Here is a 25,427-nt window from a genome sequence, read left to right as displayed (position 1 = left end):
AGAGCACAATAAATTTCTGGGACATTTGACAGCAGAGACTTTGAACCCCTCTTGTTAAAACCTTCAAAGATGCGTGAGACATGAAGAGCCTCACCACAGGTTCTTCCAACTAGCGGCATCCTGTCAACCCAACCTTGTAGTTCAATGCACCAATCAACAATTTATATACCAAAAACAACAAAACAAACAAACAGAGGGACAGAATCCCGTGAAATATTAGTACTGCTTTATAAGCCCATAGTAAGAATTCCCTAGGAATTCTGGGTTTTTTTCTCCCCCTACCTCCTAGAAGAGAGATTGCAGAGGAAGGGATTGAAAGAGAGTAAGCAAACCGCAATGACGAATGCACATCGCAGGAAGTGTTAATCGCCGCTTTATAATGTTTTGGTAAGAAGATCCTTGGCACCCTGCATCCAGTTTTGGTCACTATGATGTTAAAAGGACGTTGAGACTCTGGAAAGAGTGCAGAGAAGAGCAACGAAGGGGATTAAGGGACCGGAGGCTAAAACATACGGAGAACAGTTGCAAGAATTGGGTATGTCTAGTTTGATTAAAAGAAGAATTGGCGGGGGTATGATAGCAGCCTTCCAATATCTGAGGGTCTGCCCCGAAGAAGTCAATTCTTCAGAGCCCCAGAAGGCAGGACAAGAAACAACAGATGGAAACTGATCCAGGAGAGAAGCAACCTGGAATTAAGGATAAAAATACCCTAACAGTGAGGACAATTTGCCAGTGGAACTGCTTGACACCAGAAGTTGTGGGGGCTCCCAACACCGGAGGCTTTTTAAGAAGAGACTGGACAGCCCTTTTTGTCTGGAACGGTGTGGGGTTTCCTGCCTGCCCAGGGGGTTGGACTAGAGGACCTCTAAGGTCCCTTCCAACTTTGTTATTCTTTTATTCTCCGGGGGAAATCTTAAAAATGTAGGCAGGAAAGGATCGATTTGGGGTCCAGGAAGGGAGACGCGGTTCTGAGCCTTGGAGAGCGGACAAGTGAGATTAAAGTTAAATATCTCTTCGGTTCAGTTCCTGCCGGAACGTCCCATTTTTATAATTCAGGTGTGAGTCTTACTTTCTCTTTGATTTTACTCACCTCCTCGGTTTGTGGTCGACAGAGCATCCCGAGCGCTGGAGGAAGGACAGGCCACGGCCCAGCACGAAAGATGTTGTGTGAGACCTGGTGCATGGAGGTAGGCCTTCTTGGGGGAAGGATTCGGGGGTGGGGGTGTTTAGGGGTCTCTGGAGGGGCTGTCCCTGGACAGGGAGGGGAGGGAGGGAGGGAGGAAGATGGGGAGGGGTTTGGAGCCGACAGGTGGTTCAGGAAAGCTCCTGAGGCACAGGTTCACCCCAAATGTTCAGCAGTCTTAAAGGAGGGAGGGAGGAGAGAGAGAGAGAAAAGAGAGAGAGGCAGGAAGGAGAGATTGAGAGAGAGAGAAAAAGGGAAGGAAGGAAGGAAAGAAAAGAAAAAGGGAGGAAAAGAAAGGAGGAGGAAAGGAAATAACGAAGGGAGAGAAAGAGGGAGGGAGGAGAAAGGAAGAGAAAAGGAAGGAAGGGAGAAAAGAAAGAAAAAGGAAGTCAAGAAAGGGAGGAAAAGGAAGGGAGGGAGGGAAGGAAATAATGGAGAGAAAGAGGGAGGAAGAAGAGGGAGGGAGGAGAAAGGAAGGAGGGAAGAGGGAGAAAAAGGAAGGGAGAGAAAAGAAAGAAAAGAGAAAAAGATGGAAAGGAGGAAAGGAAATAAGGGAGAGAAAGAGAGAAAGAAGAGGGAAGGAGGAGAAAGGGATAGAAAAGGAAGGAAAAGAAGAAAAAGAAAAAGGAAGTCAAGAAAGGAAAAGGGAGGGAAAGAAAGAAGGGAAGGAGGAAAGGAAATAAAGGAGAGGAAGGAAGGAAGAGGCGGAAAGGAAAGAAGAAAGAAAAATAAAGGAAGAAATAAAGAAAAAGGAGGAAAGCAGAGAAGGAAGAAAGGAAAAGTAAGGAGAAATAAAAGAAGTTTGTATAGACAGCCAGATGAAGGAAGGAAAAAAGGGTAGAAAGGAAAGAGAGAAGGAGAGGGAGGAAAGAAATATACGAGGAAGGGAGTTTGGCAGGTTTTTTTAATTATTAAGAAAATGAGGGTAGTTTTCAGTGGACCCCCAAAAGAAAGCAGGGGCGGTGTCCCTTTCTGATCCCCCAGGAAGGAGGCACTCCCAGTTCCTGACAGTGTTAAAAATCCTCTTTATTACGGCAAGCTCAATTCCGACGGTGTCTTGAGACTTTCAAGAAGAGACTGGACTGCCATTTGTCAGAAAATGGTTGTAGGGTCTCCTGCTTGGGATGAAGGGGGTTGGAATAGATGACCTACAAGGTCCCTTCCAACTCTGTTATCTTAGCGTCGGCAGAGGCAGCCCAGGTAATCGGGTTAAAACCCCCACAGCCAGAGTGGGAGCTAAATGGAAAAGCAATATATAAATAATTGGCACTAAATAAATCCTTCCTTCCTTCCTTCCTTCCTTCCTTCCTTCCTTCCTTCCTTCCTTCCTTCCTTCCTTCCTTCCCTCCTTCCTTCCTTCCACTGGAGCCCGATTAAATTACAAGCGAAATGCTAGCAGCGGTGCGCCCAAAAGTGGTGTTGAGTTCACACACCACAAAGGCGCTCTCCTAACTTGGCAACTTTTAAGACTAGTGGACTTCAACTCCCAGAATTCCCCATTCAACCAGGCCTGTTGTTCTTTTTTCCCTCCTCCTTCCTAGAGCGGAGCGATTGCAGAGGAAGGGATGACAAGAAAGGAAGCAGGCAGAGAGAGTTGAGGTCTTAGCGAAGCTGAATGGGGAATTCTGGGAGTTGGAGTCCACCAGTCTTAAATCAGGGGGTCTCCAACCTTGGCTACTTTAAGACTTAGTGGACTTCAACTCCCAGAATTCCCCATTCAACCATAGCTTTTTTTTTTTCTACTTCCTAGAGCGGAGAGATTGCAGAGGAAGGGATGACAAGAGAGGAAGCAGGAAGAGAGAGTTGAAGTCCTAGAGAAGCCGGCTGGGGGAATTCTGGGTTTTGGGGTGGTTTTTTTTTGCCTACTCCCTGGAGTAGAGAGCAGAAGAATGTGCTGCCCTTACACACACACACACACACACACACACACACACACACACACACACACACAAGAGGAAGTGTGTTTTAGAACTTCTAGTAATGTTCCCCAACACTTCCCTTCACCCCAGTCTCAGGAAATTGTCCCCCAAGAAATCCAGCCACCAAGCAGGCCAAGATTAGTCCACAAGGCCAAGAGTCCATAAAACAGTAGGAAGTTGCTGCAACAAGTAGATTCTACCAGTCAAACCTTAAAGCCACAGGGCAAAACCGAGAAGTTCGGCGTCTCCAAGGCAAGGAAGCACACGGGTCCAAGACACACAGCCACAAACCAAACAGCTTAAATAGCTTTTCTGGCGCAACACGGGCGGGTCCTTCCGGCAGATCTCCTTTGCTCTTGTCTTTTCTCTGCCCTGCGTGCTCTCGGATCCAACACGGAAGGCAGCTGCTTTTCACTGACTTGCAAACTGTCCCCAGCTGAAGCCCCCCTTCACCCCCCACACATGTAGATCTCCTTCCGCCATCAGTTTAGAGCCATTAATTAACCCAGTTCCTAATGTGCCGCGAATGGGCTCATCCTCCTTCCTCCACTCGGACTCCTCCGAGGAAGAGTCAGGGAAATCATCCAAGGGAGAGAGATAACGCAAGGAAGGGATTACAAGAGAGTAAAGTAGATTATTAATAGAGTTGAAGTCCACAGATCTGGACGTGGCGTGCGCATAGGCCATGGTGTTTGTCAACTCTCCGGCTTTGGAACCCACTTCTTCTCGGGCTATTTTTTTCCCCTTAACCCCAAAATTCTTGAGCTCTGTGTGTGTGCGCGTGCGCGTGCGTGTGTGTGTGTTTGATTTCGGGGGGCGAGCTTCTCACCTGTAATTTCTCTCTTTTTCTCAGGCCTACAAGCGGGTCACTCAAAACCTGACTTCTCTGACGTCCAGCACCACCCAACAGATCTTCAAGAATTTTCGGCTCATCTCCAAAGCCATGGTGGAGAAGGGAGGAGTGGTCTCCCCTTACACCCTGGGTTTCTGAGACCGCCCCCCCTTCCTCCTCCTCCTCCTCCTCCTCCTCCCAAACCCCTCCTCCCCGCTAGCACTGATGATGTTCCCTAGTTGGGTCCTGAAACGTCTGCAAGGAAACCACCCAGCTCAGAGAGCAACAAGGACCCCATAGTCTTCCTCCTCTTCCTCCTCCTCCTCCTCCTCCTCCTCCTCCTTCCCCCCCTTACCCAATTCCTTTCTAACACTGATGTTTCGTACTCGGATCATGAAATGTCTGCAAGGAAACTACCAAGCTTAGAGAGCACCAGGGACCCTTATAAACCTCCTCTCCTTATCCTTTCTCCTCCTCCTAAACACTTCCTCCCCCCTAGTACTGATGACGTTATCTAGTTGGGTCATGAAACCTCTGCAAGAAAAAAGAACCAAGCTCAGAGAGCGCCTAAGACCCCACACTTTTCCTCCTCCTCCTCCTCCTCCTCCTCCTCCTCCTCCTCCTCTGCCTGTCTTCCTTCCTGGTTGCAACAGGGGGTTGCAGACTGGGAGATGTCATTTTTAAGGGGCAACTGCACTTCGCACCTCGGCGGGTAGTCCTCGCTTTACGACCACAGTCGCAACCGGAATTTCCATTTGCTAAGAAGGCAGTTCTTAAGTGAGTCTCTCCCTTTGTCTCCCCTCAATTTTACAGCCTTTTTTTTTTCCGGTCATGGTTGTAAGCCAGCTGCCGCAGCGAACCGTGCCGCCGTTTAAGCAGGTCCAGCTTCTGTTGCCGGAATTGGCTTGTCGGAAACCAGCTGGAATGTCGCAAGTGGGGGGAGGGATCCTGGGAGCCTCGTGCCCATCCTAAAGGCGAGCTCGTTGCCAAGGGCCCGGATTTTGGTGGGGATCATGTGAGGATGTCTCCACGGCCATCAGTGTGTGATGACCCAGGGTGGGATACCAAATAAACGCGGTCACAAAAACCCGGTGAAGCCCCTTTTATTCCTTCAAGCTCCAAATAATCCTTAACGGAAGACAAAAAAACTCCCCACAAACAGTTACAAGAAGGAGGAAAAAAAGCAACAGAAACCAGGCAAGATAAGGGCTGTAGGACGTCCACAATTAACACACACTGGGAAGGACGCCAAACTCAGAGAGGAACTATAAACTAGAGATATTTCCGTGCTTTGTTTCCAGCGCTCGCCCCATACGCAGGTCCAGCCTCTTATTCAGTTGTCACAGCTATAGCCCATGAAGGGGATCAGGGCCCTTTCCTCCCCTGCAGACCATGCCATTCACAGAGTCGATCTCCACCGGGGGCATGACAAAATGTAAGACCTGGTTCCAAGTCATTTTTTTGACGTGGTAACTTCGGACTGCCGCTAAACAAGCGGTTTTAAGTCGAGAATTTGCCTGTAGCTGGAAATCCCGCCGCCATCCTTGTTTTTCCCGCTCCTGCAGTTGCGTCATCCTGCCTGGGAATTTGCTATTAAAAAGTTTTTAATCCAATAATCCGGCGTGAACTTGCAGCATTATTGATGGATGGGGGGGGGAGGGAGGATAAACGCGCCCCGGCGTAGCCCGAGAGATTTTCCAAACTATTTCCAGATGATCCGGCAGATCGGAAAGGGTATAACTGCTGCACCTGGTTGAAGGCAGCTTTGAGCTGCAACATATTTTAAAAGAGGGTGGGAGGAGGAGGAAAGAAAGAAAGAAAGAAAGAAAGAGAAAGAAAGAAAGAAAGAAAGAAAGAAAGAAAGAAAGAAAGAAAGAAAGAAAGAAAGAAAGAAAGAAAGAAAAGAAAAGGGATTTTCAGCCCATTTACAGTGGCGTAAAACACATGGAACTTTCTGGAAAGTTGCAGTGAAATGATTAATTTGGGTCATTGGTACAATTTCCCTGAGACTGGATTTTATCCATCTGTGGGCTGGGATCGTTTAATAATATTAAAGGTATCGTGCACGTAGAAGGCACACGGTTCCAAGTAAAGCAATTTGCAATTGACTGGAAGGGGTTTATTCCAACAAAATTGTCTTGCAATTGACTGGCGGTGATTTTTGTCAATGTTTTTCCAAGTAAAATTCCTTATTGCAACTGAATGACGGATTTTTGTCAGTGTTTTTCAAAGCCAACCTCTCTTTGCAGTTGACTGACAGAGATTTTTGTCAATGTCCTTTCCAAGTCAAGCTGTCTTTTCCAATTGACTGACAGGGATTTATGTCAATGCTTTTCCAACTAAAATGGCCTTTTGCGCTTGTCTGACGGGATTTTTGTGAATATTTTTCCAAGTTGAATTGTCTTTGCAGTTGACTGATGGTGATTTATGTCAATGTTTTTTCAACTAAAATTGTCTTTTGCAATTGACTGACGGGATTTTTGTCAATGTTTTTCCAAGTAAAATTGAATTTTGCGATTGGCTGATGAAAATACTTGATAACATTGCTGTAATAATATTTGATTAATAACATTTGCTCAAGTTCAAACGGTGCTCCAAATATCCTGAAAATACACCCAAGTCCTCCGTTACGATCACTAATCATGATTATTACTTCCAGTCCTCTTGATCTGCTAGAAATAAGGTACACTGCAGGAACCAAATTTAAAAGTGTGATAAGAAAACAAGGACTAGTTCTTATCTCTTTTTATTAAAAAGGGGGCATCCACTTAGCTCATTATTTTTCATTTTCCTTTTTAAAAGTTCATTTTGAATAGCCAGTGCAAAAACTACAAAGCCTTCAGGAAAAATGAAAAAGGAAAATGGTTAAAGAAGAAAAAGAAATCTAGATATCTTGTTTTGAATGAGATAAACTAAATATGAATAAAAGGAAAGAATAAATAACATTTGAATAAAACTTGAAATAAATCTATCTGCAGATCAGTCCTTGTTTTATGACCACAATCGAGGCCCAACCTTTCTGTTGCTAAATGAGACCAGTGAGTTTTGCCCCCGTTTCACAAACTGGTTTCCCCCATGGAGTCTGCTGGTCAGAAGGGCACAAAATGTGACCACGTGGACACACTGCAACCGTCATAAATACGAGTCAGTTTGCGAAGCGTCCAAATTTTGATCATGTGACCACGGGGATGTCTCAATGGTCGTAAGTGTGAAAAATGGTCCTACGTTGCTTTTTTTCTGTGCCGTAACTGAACAGTCACTAAACGAAGGTAAGTCAAGGAATACTTGTAACATGTACATGTATTGTTATAAAAATTAACTCAGCTTGTAACTTTTATCAAATCTAGACCGTACCAAAACGTTCTTCAAACACTCGCATTTACCAAAGTGGAAATCTAAAAGAAAAATATATATATATATATCTGTGGCATTCAGCTTTGTTCAGGTATTTTCCCCACGTCATTATAGTTGTGCTTTTAAAGTTGTAGCGACGTTTCGGCAGAATCTCATCTGCCATCATCAGGCTTCTGTATTGTGTTCGTCTGTGAGTCAGACTTTTACAGTAAAAGTCTGATTACAGTAAAAATCTGACTATTGTAAAGTCTGACTCACAGACGAACACAATACAGAAGCTGATGAGCAGAGCAGATTCTGCCAAGCTATAATCAACTTTCAAACTATAATGACATGGAAACTTAAACAAAACTGAATACCATTCATATAGATATCCGCAAAAACTTAAGAAAACATATATATCTATATCTATATCTGTATCTATGGCATTCAGCTTTGTTCAGGTATTTTCCCACGTCATTGTAGTTGTGCTTTTAAAGTTGTAGCGACCTTTCGGCAGAATCTCATCTGCTCACCTGTATCTATCTATCTATATATATATAATACCACTCACGCATCATCACAAAATCTCCAGAACCGTCAAGCTTACAAACTTGAAATTGGTCACGTCTGTTCCTCTTGGCTTCTAGGGGCTCACTAAGAAAGGATTTTCCAAAATGACCCTCAGAGCATTTAGAGTATTTCCTCAATAATAATAATAATAATAATAATAATAATAATAATAATAATAATAATAATAAATTATTATTATTAATAATAATAATTATTATTATTATCATCATTATTATCATTATTATTATTATTATTATTATTATTATTATTATTATGCTAAGGAGTTCTACTCCCCTTCCCCACCTGAAAATAAATATCTTCCAAATGCAAAACACAAGCAGAGACAGCAAAACACCTTGCTGTCTCCTCTTTGCTCACACAGCAAATACTGTTTCTGTTTCCAAACAGCCCTCAAGTCTCACACACTGACAAGGACGCTAGCCAGATGAATACTGATGGATGCTGGTGGGCAGGGGCAGAATTTCCCCCCACCCCTATTTTCCTCCCCCCAAACTAAGCCACATAGTTTTGTACAGGGATCCGGGTAGTTGTAAAACGAAAGAGAGAAAGCGAGATTTCCAGAGCCAAACAACCGTTTTGATGGCTTCCTAAATCTTTTTTATTATTATTATTATTTTTAGTTTGCTCCTGATAATTGACAACCTTCCCAATTCAGCATACTCTTAAAAAAAAAAGAGAACTTTAAGGCCCACAATACTTTTGGGGTGCAGAGATTGTTGTAAAACCATTCCTACCCTAACATGACATCCAATTGTTGGAAATTTATTTACAATCAGGGAACTTATTTCCACATGTGGTGGACTTGGTCCTCATGCATGATAATTTTGGCAAATAATTAGAATTTGGATAGAGGAAATAACAAAACAGAAAAGTAAAATTGAAACCGGATTTTTTTTTAAATTAGGCATGTTAGAACCAAATATGAAAAAAACCAACCAATGCTTGATTCAGATAACAGATAATCAGAGTTGGAAGGGACCTTGTAGGGCATCTAGTCCAACCCCCACCCAAGCAAGAGACCCTACCCCATTTCTGACAAATGGCAGCCCAATTTCTGCATATTATAACGGCAGCTGGAATAAGTATTGCTCAAAATTGGAAATTGGCTACAACGCCTTCAGAAAACATGATAATCAATAAGATACATGAATGTGCTGAGATGGATAGACTAGCTAAACTGCTAAAAGATAATCAAGACAGTGAATATTACAAAACATGGGATATCTGGTACGACTGGCTAAAGAAAACGTGATATCTGATGACCTGGTAGGTAACATTTGGAAAATAAGGGTGACAGGTAAATAAAGGTAAATAAACTATATGTATGGATATATAGAGTTTAAAAGGAGTTAATAAGGAGTTATTATGACAATGTATAACCCGTGTGTCTATTGCTCAAACAATGCTGTAAAATGTATATATTGGACTGCCATCTGTCAGAAATGGTGTAGGGTCTTCTGCTTGGGCCAGGGTGGGGGTTGGACTAGATGACCTCCAAGGTGCCTTCCAACTCTGATTATCTGTTATATGTGTTTTTAATTTTGATATTTCGTCAAATGAATGAAGCAACTGTTTCTTTAAAAAAAAAAACAACCCCTACAAATCTTTTAATCAGTTTGGAGAGTTGGGTGGGGGGAAGATTAAAAGAGATTAACATGGTCGGTGTAGTCCTAACCGCCTTTTGAAGATGCCCGTAAAAAGACAAGGTATGTTTGTTCCTGTAGTAAATGTGTGTGTTGTTGTTTTTTCCACAATCTCTGCTGGGTAGATTTGGGGGGGGGGTTTGTCCCTTAGAATTTGGGGGGACAATTCTCAACTCTTGAGAGCTCATGGGGCGTTGGGGACTTGGCTGCCCCCCCTCCAAGAGGCGGTTGATAGGAGTCTTTGCCCCTGCATGGTGAGGCAGGGGGCTTCTCCAATAAGGAATGGGGTCCTTTCCTATTGTCCTTTCCTTTTTTTAAAAGAATAGTGTTTTTCTTATTATCTTCCATTAATACAAATCGTAATTACATTTACATCCACCTATATTATTGTCTCCTATTTCTATCCTCTATCTGTACATATCACCGATAATTGTTATGTTTACTTATTATCAATAGTTATTATATATATTATATTATATATATATAATTATATATTATATATATATATATATCACCGGTGATTATAAATATCTCACTTTATTTATTCCACATATCTACATGCCTTTGTACCACTATCTTGAGTATTCTCCTATACAATCCTTCTGTTTCCATTTTTAACTCTATTTTCTAACCATTCATACCATCTCATGCCGTACTGAGTAATTGGCCCTTGTCCTGTTACTCTCTGATAGTCTCCCTTGGTTGCCAAGGAATTGTGGTAGAGGAGGGGGGGCAGTCACGTTCCCCATGAAGGTAGGGGGGTCCCCCAATTCTGGTGTGAGCCCCCGCCCCCCAAAAAAACATATCTGGTGTGAGCAGAGGAGTCTGGCCAGGGTGGGGTGCGGGGCAGAGAAGGGAGAACACCGCCATCTTGGGCTGCCCCCAGGTTGGGAGTCAAGCTGTTGGTGTGGCAGAGATGCTAGCCTGGGAAATGCGGGGGGGTCATTGAGCTGGGGGCGGGGGTTGGAGGAAGGGGGTCAGGGTGGGGTGCAGAGGATGCGGTGGGCAAAGGGTGGGGCATCACCACCACCCCCAGGAGAGAGAAAAGTAAACCATGGCACGGATTGAAAATTTCTATAGGTCAGTGGTTTTGGGGGGGCAGCTTTAAAATTACAGGTTACCAAAGTTGGAAGGGACCTCAGAGGTCATCTAGTCCAAACCACCCCCCCTTACACCATTTCTGACAGAGGGCAGTCCAGTCTCTTCTTGAAAAGCTTCCAGGGATGAAGCTCCCGCAATTTCTAAATAACAGAATAATAACAGAGTCGGAAGGGAGGTCATCTAGTCCAACCCCCGGCCCCAAGCAGGAGACCCTACACACCATTTCTGACAGATGGGAGTCCAATCTCTTCTCGAAAGCTCTCCAGGGATGAAGCTCCCACAGCTTCTGAATAAAAGAATAATAACAGAGTTGGAAGGGACCCTTGGGGGTCATCTAGTCCAACCCCCCGCCGTCAAATACCGGAAGACTGCTCTCCTGTCTCCCCTGGTCCTTCTCTTCCTTAGACTAGCCAGGCCCAGTTCCTGCAACCGTCCATCGTAGGTTTTAGATGAGTGGACTTCAACCCCCAGAATTCCTCTTGCAGAGTTCTCTTTTGCAACATTTCCGCCCCACCCGCCAAAAAATTTACAGGATGATACAAATTTCAGCACTTGAGCAGGGGGTTGGACTAGAAGACCTCCAAGGTCCCTTCCAGCTCTATTCTGATTGCAATTGTAAAAAAACTTTAGAACAGGCAGGGGTGAGGAACAGTGGCCGCTGTGGACTTCAACTCCCAGAATTCCTGAGCCAATATGGAGGAAGGGTGGCCCCTTTTAAGACATGTGGACTTCAACTCCCAGAATTCCTGAGCCAATATGGAGGAAGGGTGGCCCCTTTTAAGACATGTGGACTTCAACTCCCAGAATTCCTGAGCCAGTATGGAGGAAGGGTGGCCCCTTTTAAGACATGTGGACTTCAACTCCCAGAATTCCTGAGCCAATTATGGAGGAAGGGTGCCCCCTTTTATGACATATGGACTTCAACTCCCAGAATTCCTGAGCCAATATGGAGGAAGGGTGGCCCCTTTTAAGACATGTGGACTTCAACTCCCAGAATTCCTGAGCCAATATGGAGGAAGGGTGGCCCCTTTTATGACATGTGGACTTCAACTCCCAGAATTCCTGAGCCAACCGTGCTGAGGTCAGGGGTCAAATTATTCTCCAAAGCACCTCAAAGCTGGACAGGATGGATGGAAACTAACCAAGGAGAGAAGCAACCTGGAACTAAGGAGAAACTTCCTGGCAGGGAAGAAATTAACCAGGGGAACTCCTTGCCACCGGAAGTTGTGCGTGCTTCATCATTGGAGGTTTCTGAGGAAAGATCGGAGAGCCATTTGTCTCAAATTGTGTAGGGCCTCCTCAGTGGTGGGATTCAATTTTTTTTTACTGCTGAATTCATCTCTGGGTCTCCTGCCTGGGCGGGGGGTTGGACTAGATGACCTACAAGGTCCCTTCCAAGTATTCTGATTGATTGACTGACTGGTTGATTGGTCAGGCTGAGCATCATGTAGTTGACCAGCCAAAGATAGAGAAAAAAACAGACCTTGTTCAAAACAACCTGGAACCTTCTTTTAACACGGTTTAATAATAGAACCGGGAAAGCTGGCTCACACTGAGGAGAATCAAGGCAACGCCAGCTTGCGTTTCTTCCTCACCCACTCCCATCTTTCGGAGCTAAACCAGCCTTTTCGATACCGATGCTGCCTAAAAGCCCTCGTCTTACGGCCACAATTGAGACTGGAAGGTAGACGGTCATTAAGCGAGGCATCGCACAAACACATCCCACTTTAAGGCCATTTGGGCTGAGGTTGATCAGCGAGGCAGATGGCTCATACTATGCCAGAAGGGACCTCAGAGGTCTTCTAGTCCAGCCCTCCGACCCAAAGAAGGAGGTCCTACATCATCCCCCGCCGCAGAACATCGTGCAATCCTGACTTACGACGGCCTGTCAGCTTTCCCCACCTAGGGGAAAAATTTGCAAATGGCCATCATGGGATACACACAAACACACACAAACACACGCACACATGCACGCTCCGGGATGCTGCAACCGTCATAAAATATACCGACCCGGTTGTTTAAGCACCCGAATTGCAACCCACAGGGATGCCACAATACCGTCGTAAGCGCGAGGACCGATGGTAAGTTGCTTTTTTTTCCAGAGCATGGTCACTCAATCAATGGTTGTAAGTTGAGGACTCCCCATACTTCCTTCAAGGCTGCCTGTTTTGAGAGGCGCAGAGGCGTTCCTCTTCCACCCCCTTATCGCAGCCTTCACTTTCTCGTTTTCCGACGCAGACGCGGCAGCCATTTTGCAGCTGCTGAAGCAACCGCCCACGGCCTCGAACCCAGATTCCCAGCCCAAGATGGAGAGGCTCCTGGGGATCTTCCAGAGCGATCTTTTCCAGGCCCTTTTGGGTAGGTAACAGCGCTGGCGAGAACCATGTGGGCGGGGGGGGGGAGGGGGGAAAAACCTCCCCCAAAAACGAAAGTTTAGGATCACCGGGTGGTGTCCCATCCACTATAGGAGCCATTTTGGCTTTCTGTGAACGGTCGCTGGTCGTGAAGGGCCGAAGAAAGGCGGCTTCCTGCAAGGGTTTGTTTTTGGTGCGGGGAGGGTGGCTTAGTAGAAAAACGTTTGTTGTTTGTTATTGTTATTTGTTCCTCGGGATATTTTTCCTCTATTGTCGTGTTTCGCACTCGGCACCAGACCTTCCCCAAGTGTCCCCTTCCAGAATTGAAGAATTCGGAGGTTGCCGCCTGCTGGCAGGTGAGGGAAATGCAATGGGTCACGTTCCCAAGAGAACCACCCACTCACACATCTCGCTGGTCCTAGAATTCTAAGGAGCGGGCGGGGGGACCTTGGAGGTCTTCTAGTCCAACCCGCAAACAAGCAATTGGTTCCCGTGAGCTGATCAAGATCAGGGAGGGGGCAAAATGGAGAAAATAAATCTAAGAAATCTAAGTAAGATAATAAATAAACACAGTTAGTCCTTGACTTACTCATTTAGTGACCGTTTTGACGTTACATCGGCACCGAAAGAAGTGAATGATGACCCTTTTCCACACTTACAAACTGCTGGCCATGATCAACATTCAGACGCTTGGCAACCGACTCGTATTTATGATGGACACAGTGTCCTCTTTTTACGACCTTCCGATGAACAAAACCCACGGGGAAGCCAGATGCTCTTAACAACTGGGTGGCTCATTTAACAACTGTAGGGATTTGCTTTGCAACCGTGGCGAGGAAGGTCGTAAAATGGGGGAAACCTCACTTAACGACTGCCTGGCTTAGCGATGGGAATTTTGCGCTTAGTTATGGTTGTAAGCTGAGGATTGCTTATACATAAATGCATAATTGCATAATTACATCAAGAAATAAATACATATCTACGTACGTACATACATCTTAAATCTATCTATCTACAGTATCATCTATATATCTATCTATAATCTATATCTATTATATATCTATCTATATCTATTATATATCTATATCTATTATATATCTATATCATCTATCTATATCTATCTATTATGTATCTATATCTATCATCTATATCTATCATCTATATCTATCTCTATATCTATATCTCTATCTATCATCTCTATCATCTATCTATATCTATTATCTATCTGTATTTATCATCTATATATCTATTATCTATCTATACCTATCTATCTATACCTATAGCTACTATCTATATCTATCTAATGTATCTATATCTATCTATATCATCTATCTATATCTCTCTATCTATCATCTATCTATAGCTATCTATCTATCATCTATCTCTATATCTCTATGTCTATCTATCATCTATATCATCTATCTGTATTTATCATCTATATCTATTATCTATCTATATCTATATATCTATATCTATACTATCTATATCTATATTTATCATGTATCTATATCTATATTATGTATCTATATCTATCTATCTATCTATATCATCTATCATCTATATCTATCTATAGCTATCATTTATCTATCTTTATCTATCTCTATCACCTATCACTTCTCTCTCTCTCTCTCTCTCATCTTCTATCATATATGTGTATATATGTATATAGGTCTAGGTGTGTTCGGGTCTTTTCCCATGTAAGATTAAAAGTATCTTGGCGACGTTTCGCCGAGGTCCCACTCGCCATCCTCAGGCAGGTGCTTTCGGCTTCGTGCCAGTGCAAACAGTGGTTGCACCTGACCTCTTAATCTTACACGGGAAAAGACCCGAACACACCTAGACCTACATACCTGTACCTGTGAAAATCTACGAAAACATATATGTGTATGTATGTATGTATGTATGTGTCTGTATGTATGTATATGTATATATATTTGTATATGTATATATGTTTTATATATATGTATATATATATAAAAGCGAAATATCACAAAATCTCCACAACTGTAAAGCCGCCAAATTTGAAAATTTGGCACACAGGTTCCTCTTTGCTTCTAGGGGCTCCCTAAGAAAGGATTTTTCCAAATGACCCTCAGAGCATTTAGAGTATTTCCTATATTATTATTATTATTAACACGCTCTGGTGCTAAGGAGTTCTACTCCCCCTCCCCACCTGGAAGGAAATCTTCCAAAGGCAAAACACAAGCAGAGGAGTTTCAGTTTCACAGCACCGAGCAGCTTTTGTACAGAACAATTGAGCTAAACCACGCCCAGGCTCCTTGCTGTCTCCTTCTTGCTCCCACAGCAAATACCCTTTCAGTTTCCAAACAGCCCCCCCCTCTCTCCCACACGGACAAGACGCTAGCCAGATGAATACTCATGGATGCTGGTAGGCAGAGGCGGATATTTTTTTCTTCCTTATTTTCCTCCCCCAAAACTAAGCCCGACCACCTGGTTTCGTAGCGAAGCACGGGATCGAGCTAGTAAATTTAATAAATAAAATAAGGCTTTCTGGCTCTTTGCGAGGGATTAGGCCGGTGCCACTCGCAGCTGCGCAGGATGCAAGGCTACTTCCGCACTTGACGCCTTGTCCATAAATAAAAGTATTTGTCATCGGGAATGTGATTTTCACCTCAGGCTGGTTTTTCCTTGGGGAAAAGTAGTCCTGGAGATGTGCCCCGGGGTCTTCTTAGCCCCCTGCCTCATCCACAAACCAGGTTTGCAAAACGAGGCTTGTTTGGATGTATTTTTACCTCTGGCAATCTCTGTTTCGGTTGAGCGAAAGGTTCTCCAAAGCCTGTAATTTTCCAGGCTTTCAAAAGGTGGCTTATATTTAGCAGAGTTGCCGGAGAGAACGCCTTCGACAGACGGAGCAGAAGCAGCCGCTCAAATATGTCCACGTAATCCTGGTTTGCTGGAGAGCAGCCTCGGGGTTAGCCAGGAATCTCGGTAAAGGAATGGCTACAAGAACCAAGAACCCGGAAAGCTGGCTGGCTGAGTTCATACGGTGCAGCAGCGTTTGTTTCTTCAGCTTTAAGATAGGTGGACTTCAACTCCCAGAAATCTCCAGGCAGCATGGAATTCTGGGAGTTGAAGTCCCCCTGTTTAAAGGTCGGCCATGCTGGCTGGGGAATTCTGGGAGTTGAAGTCTACCCATCTTAAGGTCTGCCATGCCAGCTGGGGAATTCTGGGAATTGAAGTCCTCCCGTTTAAAGGTTGCCATGCCAGCTGGGGAATTCTGGGAATTGAAGTCCTCCCATCGTAAGGTCCTCCATGTTGACTGGGGAATTCTGGGAGTGAGAAATGCTGCTATACGTTGTATTTCAGCAAGCCAAATAAAGACAATAAGAAGTGTTTTGGGTCCGAGGCCCTCTGTAAACCTCGAAAACCAGTCACTGTGATGGCCACGCGAAGAGTTTTAATGTATGCAGATGAAACAGGCAAAGGTTTAGCGGGAGGGTTGGCAGCGCCTGGCCAATATGGCCTGGACTCAGAGAAGTTCAGGGGTAGAAACGGTTGAGGGACTACCAAGAGATCCAGTCACAGAGTAGCTGAAAGAACTGGGGAAACGGGATCAGATCTCGAAGGAACTTGGGTAGAAACAGATGGGAGACCACCAAGAGATCATGGTTGAAAAGCCAGAAGTGGCCAGAGCTATCCCTGCCATCCCCGGAGGGTGGCACCCATGCCATTGTGCCCTTTGTCCACGAGGAGATCATGAAGATCGAGACAAGCCACACACGGCAGGTCCAAAGTTTGTTTGTGTAGCTATGGCCGCCATTTTGATTCTTTCAACCTCCCCTGCGCTGTCAGCACACAGCCATGCCAACTCTCCTTTTTGCCCTCCGATATGCATCCATCAAATATTTCTTTTTTTAAAAATAAATAAATTGTATTGATCTTTTATAACTTTAAAAAACAAAAATAAGTAAAACAAGTAAAAGATAAAAGTATCTTAAATTCGACGAGTTGTGACACTTTTCTTACACTACTCTTGTGTGCATTGTTTACAAATATATACAATTCATGCGACTAGAAACATTTAACTTATATATTGCTTATCCTTAATTCATCAACCATTTAAGTATCTTTGTTCAATCCGGTCATACCATTTCCCCCAAATTTTATAGCGTTCGGTCTCCACTCTCTCTTTTAAACATCAAGGTTCATTTATCCATCTCAGAACATGTCATTATTTTCTGAATAACCAGTTTATCTGGACATATAGATGAATGTTTCCAGCATTGGGCGTAAGCAATCCTGGCTGCCATCAAGATATGGAATATTATATATTTTATATTTCTCCCAGATTTCTTCTTAAATATCCCCAATAAAAATAATTCTGGTTCTAATTCTATTTGCACTTTAGTAATCTCTTGCAACCGTTTTTTTTATTTTATTTTTACCCAATATTTTTGAGCCTCTGGGCATGACCACCACATATGACAGAATGTGCCTTTCTTCTTGCACTTCCAACATATCAGGTTCATATTAGGATACATCTTCGCTAATCTCGAAGGAGGCAAATACCATCTATAAAACATCTCTTTGTATGCGGCCGATTGTGTTAACTTATAATTTCGATGCCACATACATTCCCATTCTGTCAAATCTACATTTATGCCCTATGTTTTGAGCCCAAGCTATCATGCACCCTTTCGCAATCTCTTCCTCTAGATCCACCTAAAATATTTCTATGGTCTTTTTAGAATTGCCAACAGAAAGGGAGGAGGGGGGAGCAGCGTGACAGCTTGGAAACCGAAAGCGCGTTCCGTAAATGTTTTCAAAGATATTAACTAGGGGATGCGAGTTTGTGCCGAGCAAAGATTTGACTGGAGAGCATGATGGATGACTCTGGGCTATGGAGGTGTCCCATTGGAGAATATGAATTACGATACATCCAGGAGGTTGTGGGGCGGGGGGAAACCAGGGTCAAGGGTGACAATGAATGATGTGTCTCAGAGTCGGCTGCACCCAGGCAGTGCCAACATGTTCACTCCCAATAAATCCTTTTTGGGAAGTTTTGGAAGTTTGGCTCGAGAGTCATGATTTAAATGGGATTAAAGTGCCGGAATCCTGTTTTGCGCCGTTTTTCACCAGGCAGCTTGGATGAAATTTCTCTAAAAGATTTATTTGTTGTTGTTGTTTTTAAATCCAGATATCCAGGAGTTTTACGAAGTCACCATCTCCGAAAGGTCGCTGCCAAAAGTAAGGATGGGTTTCATTTGTCTTTCACCCAAATTTCCACCCCCTAAGATTCGCCTGTATTCGTTTTGGGGTTCAGCTCCCACAGGGCTCCCCGTTTAACACCGTCACACCTTCCTTCGGTCTACAGAAGAAACCCCTCAAGGTTGGAGACTAAAACATTAGCTGACAATAAAAAGTGGGTTTGATTTTGGCAATGATCAATAACAGATAATCAGAAGGTTAGAAGGGATCTTATAGGTCATCTAGTCCAACCTCAGCGATGGGATTCAGCCGGTTTGCAGCGGTTTGGGAGAACTGGTTGTTAACTTGCTGAGCAGTTTTGGTGAACTGGTTGTTGGAAGACGTCATTAGCGCAGAGAACCGGTTGTTAAATGATTGGAGTCCCGCCACTGGATGACCCCCGCTCTATTTGCGGTGGGGGTAGGGAATGCCCAAATATATTTAGGGGGTGCGGCTGAGCCCCCCTGCTGTTTGAGATTAAAAAAAGCTTGTCGTGAAGGTGAGTATATTTGAAACTCTGCAGGATGCGTTCGCCCATTGGGTTAAACCATGGTTTGTTTAACCACGGTTCATTGGTTTAATGACATTATTTGCCGCTTCCCACCTCACATCCAGCGATTATGAAGGGCGTACAACGTATGCAAATGAATAAAACCCTGGTTGGGTTTTAAGGTGCCGAGTTCTGATTTGACCATTGTGGCATAATGAGCAGGAAAAAAAAAATCTTGCATACAGATAAGAGATCGTCAGAGTTGGAAGGGACCATGTAGGTCATTCAGCCCAACTCTCCCCCCCACCCAAGTAGGACACCATTTTCTGAAAGAAAGGGGGAAAAAAAGAAAGGGAAGGAATGGAGAAAGGAAGGAAAGGGAGGGAGGGAGGGAGGGAGGGAGGGAGGAAGGAAGGAAGGAAGGAAGGAAGGAAGGAAGGAAGGAAGGAAGGAAGGAAGGAAGGAAGGAAGGAAGGAAGGAATAACAGAGTTGGAAGGGGCCTTGTAGGTCATCTAGTCCACACACACCCCGCCCAAGCAGGACACCATTTCTGAAAGAAAGGAAGGAAAGAAAGAAAGGGAAGGAATGGAGAAAGGAAGGAAAGGGAGGGGAGAGAGGAAGGAAGGAAGGAAGGAAGGAAGGAAGGAAGGAAGGAAGGAAGGAAGGAAGGAAGGAAGGAAGGAAGGAAGGACAGAATAACAGAGTTGGAAGGAAACTTGTAAGTTATCTAGTCCAATCCCCACCTGCCCCCAAGCAGGAGATTCTACACCATTTCTGAAAAAAAGGAAGAAAAGAGAGAAAGGGAAGGGATGGAAAAAGGAAGAAAGGAAAGAAAAGAAAGAGAGAAAGAAAGATAGATGCAGGTAGTTCTTGAGTTATGACCGTTCAGAGTTACAATGGCCCTGGAAAAAGTGACATGACTGTTTTTCACACTTACAACCATGGCAGCCTACTTACACACACACACACACACACACACACACACACACACACACACACACACACACACACACGCACACACGGCTGTGTGATCAAAATTCGGATGCTTGGCAACAGATTTGTATTTATGACCGTCCTGGGGTGTGTGTGTGTCACATTATCTCCTTTTGCGACCTTCTGACAGGCAAAGGCCATGGGGGAAGCCAGGTTTACTTAACAACTGTGTGACTCACTTAAGAACGGTGGCCAGAAAAGGTCATAAACTCAGGCATGACTCATATAACAGCTGCTTTACTTAGTAACGGAAGCCTGGAGAAGGGGTGCCTGTAAGGCCTGTAGAATTAGAGAAAGAGAGAAAGGTAGACAGAGATGAAATGATAGGTAGATGATATGAAGAGAGAAGATTGATGATAGAGATAGATAGATAGATAGATAGATAGATAGATAGATAGATAGATAGATAGATAGATAGATAGAGATATGACAGAGATGAAAATATAGATAGATTAGATGATAGATATGATTAGATAAATATAGATGATAGATAGATCATAAGAGAGATAAATAGATATATGTGATAGATAGAGATAGATTAGATGATAGATATGATTAGATAGATATAGATGATAGATATGATAAGAGAGATAAATAGATATACATGATAGAGATAGATAGATAGATAGATAGATAGATAGATAGATAGATAGATATAGATTAAATGGCAGAGATATGATTAGAGAAAAAGAGATGAGATATAGATAATGAGAGAGATATAGATGATAGAGATAGATTAGATGATAAAGATAGATTATAGAGAGATAAATAGATAATAGAGATAGGTGTAGATAAATATGATTAGATAGATATTCTTAGATAGATATAGTATATAGATTGGAATAGATTAGATGATAGAGAGAAAGAGATGATAGATAGATATTATTAGATAGATGATACTGTAGATAGATATAGGATATTGATATAGATAGAAATAGATTAATAGCGATAGATAGATATAGATAGCTAGATAGATAGATGATAGAGAGATAGATAGAGAGAGATGATAGATAGATAGATAGATAGATAGATAGATAGATAGATAGATAAGATGATAGAGAGTGAGAAAGATGATAGATGATAATAGATTATAGACGGATAGATGATAGAGAAAATGAGAGAGAGATGGAGATGTAGAGATAGAAGATAGATGATATATAATGTTATAGATAGATGTAGATGAAAGATAGATACACACACACACACACACACACACACACACAGAGAGATACAATAAAGAAGAAAAAAGAGGAAGAAGAGGAAGAAGATGAAAGGGGAAGGAATCGTCCAGAGAGAAGATCTAAGTGGGTCAGGCAGGAAAGTAAGGACTGTTGAGGGCATCTTTGCTTTAATTAAGTGAAATTCCAGTTAATTAATCTCTGGGTTTTTCCCGTAGGAACCAGAAACAGACCAGCAGGACGGGGGCTCGTGTCTGGGGGTTGGGGGGTGTAGCAGGGGGGAGGGGGAGGCAGGATGTCCTTGACTGGGGAGGTTAGAATCCAGGAAGTTCCTAACCCAAGGCAAGGAAAGGGAGTGCCAAGTTCCGATTTGACCATAATGAACAGAAAGGAATCTTGCAAACAGATAACAGATCATCAGAGTTGAAAGGGACCTTGTAGGTCATCTAGTCCAACCCCCACCCGCCCAAGCAGGACACCATTTTCTGAAAGAAAGGAAGAAAAGCGAAGGAATGGAGAAAGGAAGGAAAGGGAGGGGGGAAGGAAGGAAGGAAGGAAGGAAGGAAGGAAGGAAGGAAGGAAGGAAGGAAGGAAGGAAGGAAGGAAGGAAGGAAGGAAGGAATAACAAAGTTGGAAGGGACCTTGTAGGTTATCTAGTCCAACCCTGCCTGCCCAAGGAGGAGATTCTACACCATTTCTGGAAGAAAGGAGAGAAAGGGATGGAAAAAGAAAGAAAGAAAGAAAGAAAGAGAGAGAGAGAGAGAGTGAGAGAGAGAGAGAGAGAGAGAGAGAGAGAGAGAGAGAGAGAAAGAAAGAAAGAAAGAAAGAAAGAAAGAAAGAAAGAAAGAAAGAAAGAAAGAAAGAAAGAAAGAAAGAGAATAATAGTCAGAAAGGACCTTGAGGTCATCTAGTCCAACCCTCCGCCCAAGCGGGAGACCCTCCACCATTTCTGACAAAGGGCAGTCCAATCTCTTCTTAAAAGCCTTCAGTGGAAGATCTCACCCTGAGGTTGCGCTACCCCGAAACTACTCCGATCAGGGGGCCACCATGACATCCTGTGGCCGTGAGTTCCGCAGATGAACTTGCGGGGTGGTGGTCTTGCAAGAGTAGATCATTCTTGTGGGAATATTGGGATGGCCCCCACCATTTTCGTAGCTGCTGCTGCTGCTGCCCCCTCGGTGGACTCCTGCCTCCTAGCCCCAGCTGTGGAAGGTGGGCTTTGTAGTCTGGCCTTTTCGGATAAGCCGAAGAGACGGGAAGATAGAGAGATAAAATAGAATAGGAATTGCAATTTTTTTGTTTTGTGCTATGAGGAGGCCTCTCCCTCTGACAACCGGTTTTGTCAAGGCCCCCCGGGAGCGGCGGTGAGCCTCCTGCTTCATCAGCAGTCTACCTTGAAAGCTGTGATGGGATGTCGATCATTCCACAACCAGTTGCCCGCCCCTCGTGATTTTCTTCCACCAACCGGTTCACCAAACGGCTCGGAAAGTTCACAACCGATTCCCGCCAACCGCCTGAATGCCACCGCTGCTTCAGAAGCAAACGGGGAAAGGCTGCTGAATGGTTTGGCATCTTGTCTTAAGGCGGCGAACAACATCCCTGCAAGGGAGGCTGGGCTTTTAAGCTGCCTGTCGGGCTGCAAGTTTTTATTTTATTTCATTTTATTTTCCCTTTTCTGTTTGGCTCTGAATGCGGATGGAAAACTCAGCGTATATTTTTCAGAATTTCTTCTCTCTCTTTTCTTCCACAAAAATTGGGGAGCCCCATCCAACCCCCAAATCTGCGCACCGGGTCTGCTGCTCAAGGCCTTTTGCTTCTGGGGGTTTTTTTGGGTGGGGGTGACAGGGTGGCAGGAAGTATTAAGTCCTTGTTTCTCGAGGGAGCCCCACTAAACTCCCGCTTGGGTGGGTGGGTTGGACTAGATGATCTATAAGGTCCCTTCCAATTCTGATGATCTGTTATCTGATTCTCTGTAAACCCAGCAGCCGGTTGTATAAAAGGAAAGGGGGCTTTGTTTCCATATTGGGGAGCGGGGGAGAGAAAAACGGGGTGAAAGCTGGATGACCCTCGAGTAGGACTTTTTTAGGGGGGGCTCAACCCTCCCCTCAAGTCCTCCCTCTTTTCCACCCCCCCTGCAAGAAATCCACCAGGTTGGATTGGCACCCAGCTAGTTAACCGATAACAGATAACCAGAGCTGGAAGGGACCTTGTAGGTCATCTAGTCCAACCCCCCACCCTCAGATATTGGAAGGCTGCTCTCCTGTCTCCCCTGGTCCTTCTCTTCCCTAGACCAGCCAGGCTCAGTTCCTGCAACCGTTCGTCGTACGTTTGAGCCTCCAGTCCCCTCATCCTCCTGGTTGCTCTTCTCTGCACTTTTTCTAGACTCTCAACATGTTTTTTATAATGTGGTGACCAAAACTGGACGCAGTACTCCAGGTGTGGCCTTACTCAGGCTTTACAGAGTGGTATTAGTACCTCACTTGATCTGGATTGTATCCCTCTGTTAATGCGATTTAGGATTGCGTTGGCTTGTTTGGCTGCTGCTGCACATGGCTGGCTCCTATTTAGCTGGTTCTCCACTAAGACTCTGAGATCTGGTGTGTGTGTGTGTGTGTGTGTGTGTGTGTGTGGTTTTCAAGAACAGCCTGGGGACAACAGGGATGGCAGGAGGTCTCCTTGCCTTGAGCAGCGGGGGTTGGACTAGATGACCTCTGGCGGCTCCCTTCCTGCCCAGTTTCTGGCTTCTCCTTGCTCAGAAGCTTCTGTCCCGTGGGGTGGTTTTTTGGGTGGGGGATGCCTTTGGGGGAAGAGGCTGTTCACTCAGGAGCCCACCACCCCGTATCTTGCATTCTGCCCCCCCCTTAATTCCCCTCCCCCGCCACCGGCTGGCCTGGTCTCCTTCTCCCCCCATTTTTCCCATCCACCCTGCTTCCAGCACCTGCAGAGTTAACTCCCGGTGACGTGGCCGCCAACCCACCTTCCTTCCTGAACGCCAGAGGTTAAGCCCCTCCCCTTTTCTCTGCCTCCTGTGCTCGGTGGGTGTCCCCCACCCACCCCACCCCTTTTGCGCCTGCCTTACCCCCTTCTCTCTGCCCTTCTCCGGAGGGGAGCTGGAACCCTGAGAGCTCTTCCTCTCTTCCTCCTCCTCTTCCTCCTCTTCTTCCGTACCTCTCTCCCTCCCTTACCTGTCCCCGTCCTCGGGGGGAAAGGGGGCTTGATTTGGGAGCAGCCTCCTTCTCCTCTCTCCCCCCCCACCGCCCGCCGCTCCAGCCCGCCCTCGCGCCCCTCCCCTTCCTTTCCCCATTCTGTCACTTCCCCCCTCCCCAACCCACTCACCGCAAGCCAGCTCGCTTCTCCTCCTGCCCCCCTTTTCCCCCACCCGCCTTTCCTCTTCCTCTCTTCGGCTCATCCCGTTCGCTACACACGCGCCCCGCGCTCGCCTTTTCCCTCCTGGCACATTGTACACACCCGCCCGGCCCGCTCGCCCGGCCCGCTCGCCCGACGGGCCCCTTCGCCCCCACCCCCACCCTCGTCCTACCCAACCACCGACCCCCTCACCTCCCCCCCAGCCCCCGAGGCGAGGAAGCCAAGGACCATTGGTCAAGGGTAAAGGGTGGGGGGCGAGCGGTAACCCTGAGCCCCGTCGTGTCTGATGTGCTACAGATCTCCTCCGCTTAGCTACTACTGCTTGGGTCCGCGATCAAATGGATTGCTTGTGTATAGTCACCACCAAGGTAAGGAGCAAACCAAAGCCCCCTCCTCAACGGCGGAGAGACCCCTTGGGGAGAGGAGGAGGAGGAGGAGGAAGGGGGAATGCCCGGTGGTGTGTATGACTTGGGGAGGGGAGACGAGAGAGGGGGGCAAGAGGTCATGGGGTAGGCTGACCGGCCAGCCCTAGTCTGCTGCGGGGGGGAGGAATGGGGGCGGCGGGGGGGTGAGAGAAAGATGCCGAGTAGCACCGCCTGCTCGCTCTCTTTTCTCGACCACGGTTTCCATGGGAGCCGAAGCCTGCGTGGGATCAGCCACTTGCGGGTTGGGGGTTGGGGGTGTTTGAGACGGCTGGGGAGTTGGGGGCTTCGATGGGGAGAGGTGGGGGGCGATGCTGAGCGCCCGGCAGGCCAGCGTGGGGAGGCGGGGTGGGGGGTGGGGAAGAACCCCGGAGCTGGCCTTGGTGCTGAAACCCGCCCCGCGGTCCGCGGCGCTGGGGCTATGACGGCGCTAAAGGCGGAGAGGGAGGGGGCGAGGGGGTTGAGGCAGGGCGGGGTGGGTTCATCTCTGTGGAGCGGCCGCTGGGGAAGGGTCGGGAAAGCCCCCCTCCTCCGTCCCTGCCTCTTCTAAGAGCGAAGGGAAGGGTCTTCCTTGCCCTCCCGCATCCGTTCCTTACAAATGAGGGAGGGGGCGCTTTTTTCTTCTCTCCCTGCCCCCCACCCACCCGCAGCACGGATCGGAGTGGGGGTTTGAAAGACCGCCACCCACCCGCGTTATTTTTCTCCCCTTCCTCCCTGTTGCATCGCAAAGGGGTGTTGGCTGCGCTGGTGTTGCGCGTGGAGGAGGGTGGTGGGTTTTTTCTTTTTTGAGTGGGGGAGGTTTGTCTTTCT

General features: G+C 45.7%; 2 protein-coding genes across 2 annotated transcripts in view; both read left to right on the top strand.

The window, feature by feature from the left end:
- The window catches only part of ACADVL (acyl-CoA dehydrogenase very long chain), a 21,335-nt gene extending 15,785 nt beyond the window's left edge, over positions 1-5,550 (top strand). Inside the window, 3 exon segments of the mRNA XM_087917301.1 lie at positions 1,081-1,159; positions 1,162-1,187; positions 3,956-5,550. Of these exon segments, the coding sequence (XP_087773427.1) occupies positions 1,081-1,159; positions 1,162-1,187; positions 3,956-4,093 (243 nt within the window). The 3' untranslated portion in view covers positions 4,094-5,550.
- Positions 5,551-9,499: 3,949 nt separating this feature from the next.
- On the top strand, positions 9,500-18,266 carry LOC148124380 (disks large homolog 4-like). Its single transcript, XM_087917300.1, has 3 exons — positions 9,500-9,567; positions 12,844-12,963; positions 18,118-18,266. Exons 1-3 carry the CDS (start codon positions 9,549-9,551, stop codon positions 18,264-18,266), a joined length of 288 nt encoding a protein of 95 aa, XP_087773426.1. The 5' UTR covers positions 9,500-9,548.
- Positions 18,267-25,427: the final 7,161 nt, after the last annotated feature.

Source organism: Pseudonaja textilis, chromosome Z (assembly GCF_049901715.1).
Source record: "Pseudonaja textilis isolate UNSWEBS1 chromosome Z, rPseTex1.2, whole genome shotgun sequence".
NCBI lineage: Eukaryota > Metazoa > Chordata > Lepidosauria > Squamata > Elapidae > Pseudonaja > Pseudonaja textilis.
This window is presented reverse-complemented; position numbering and strand designations above follow the sequence as displayed.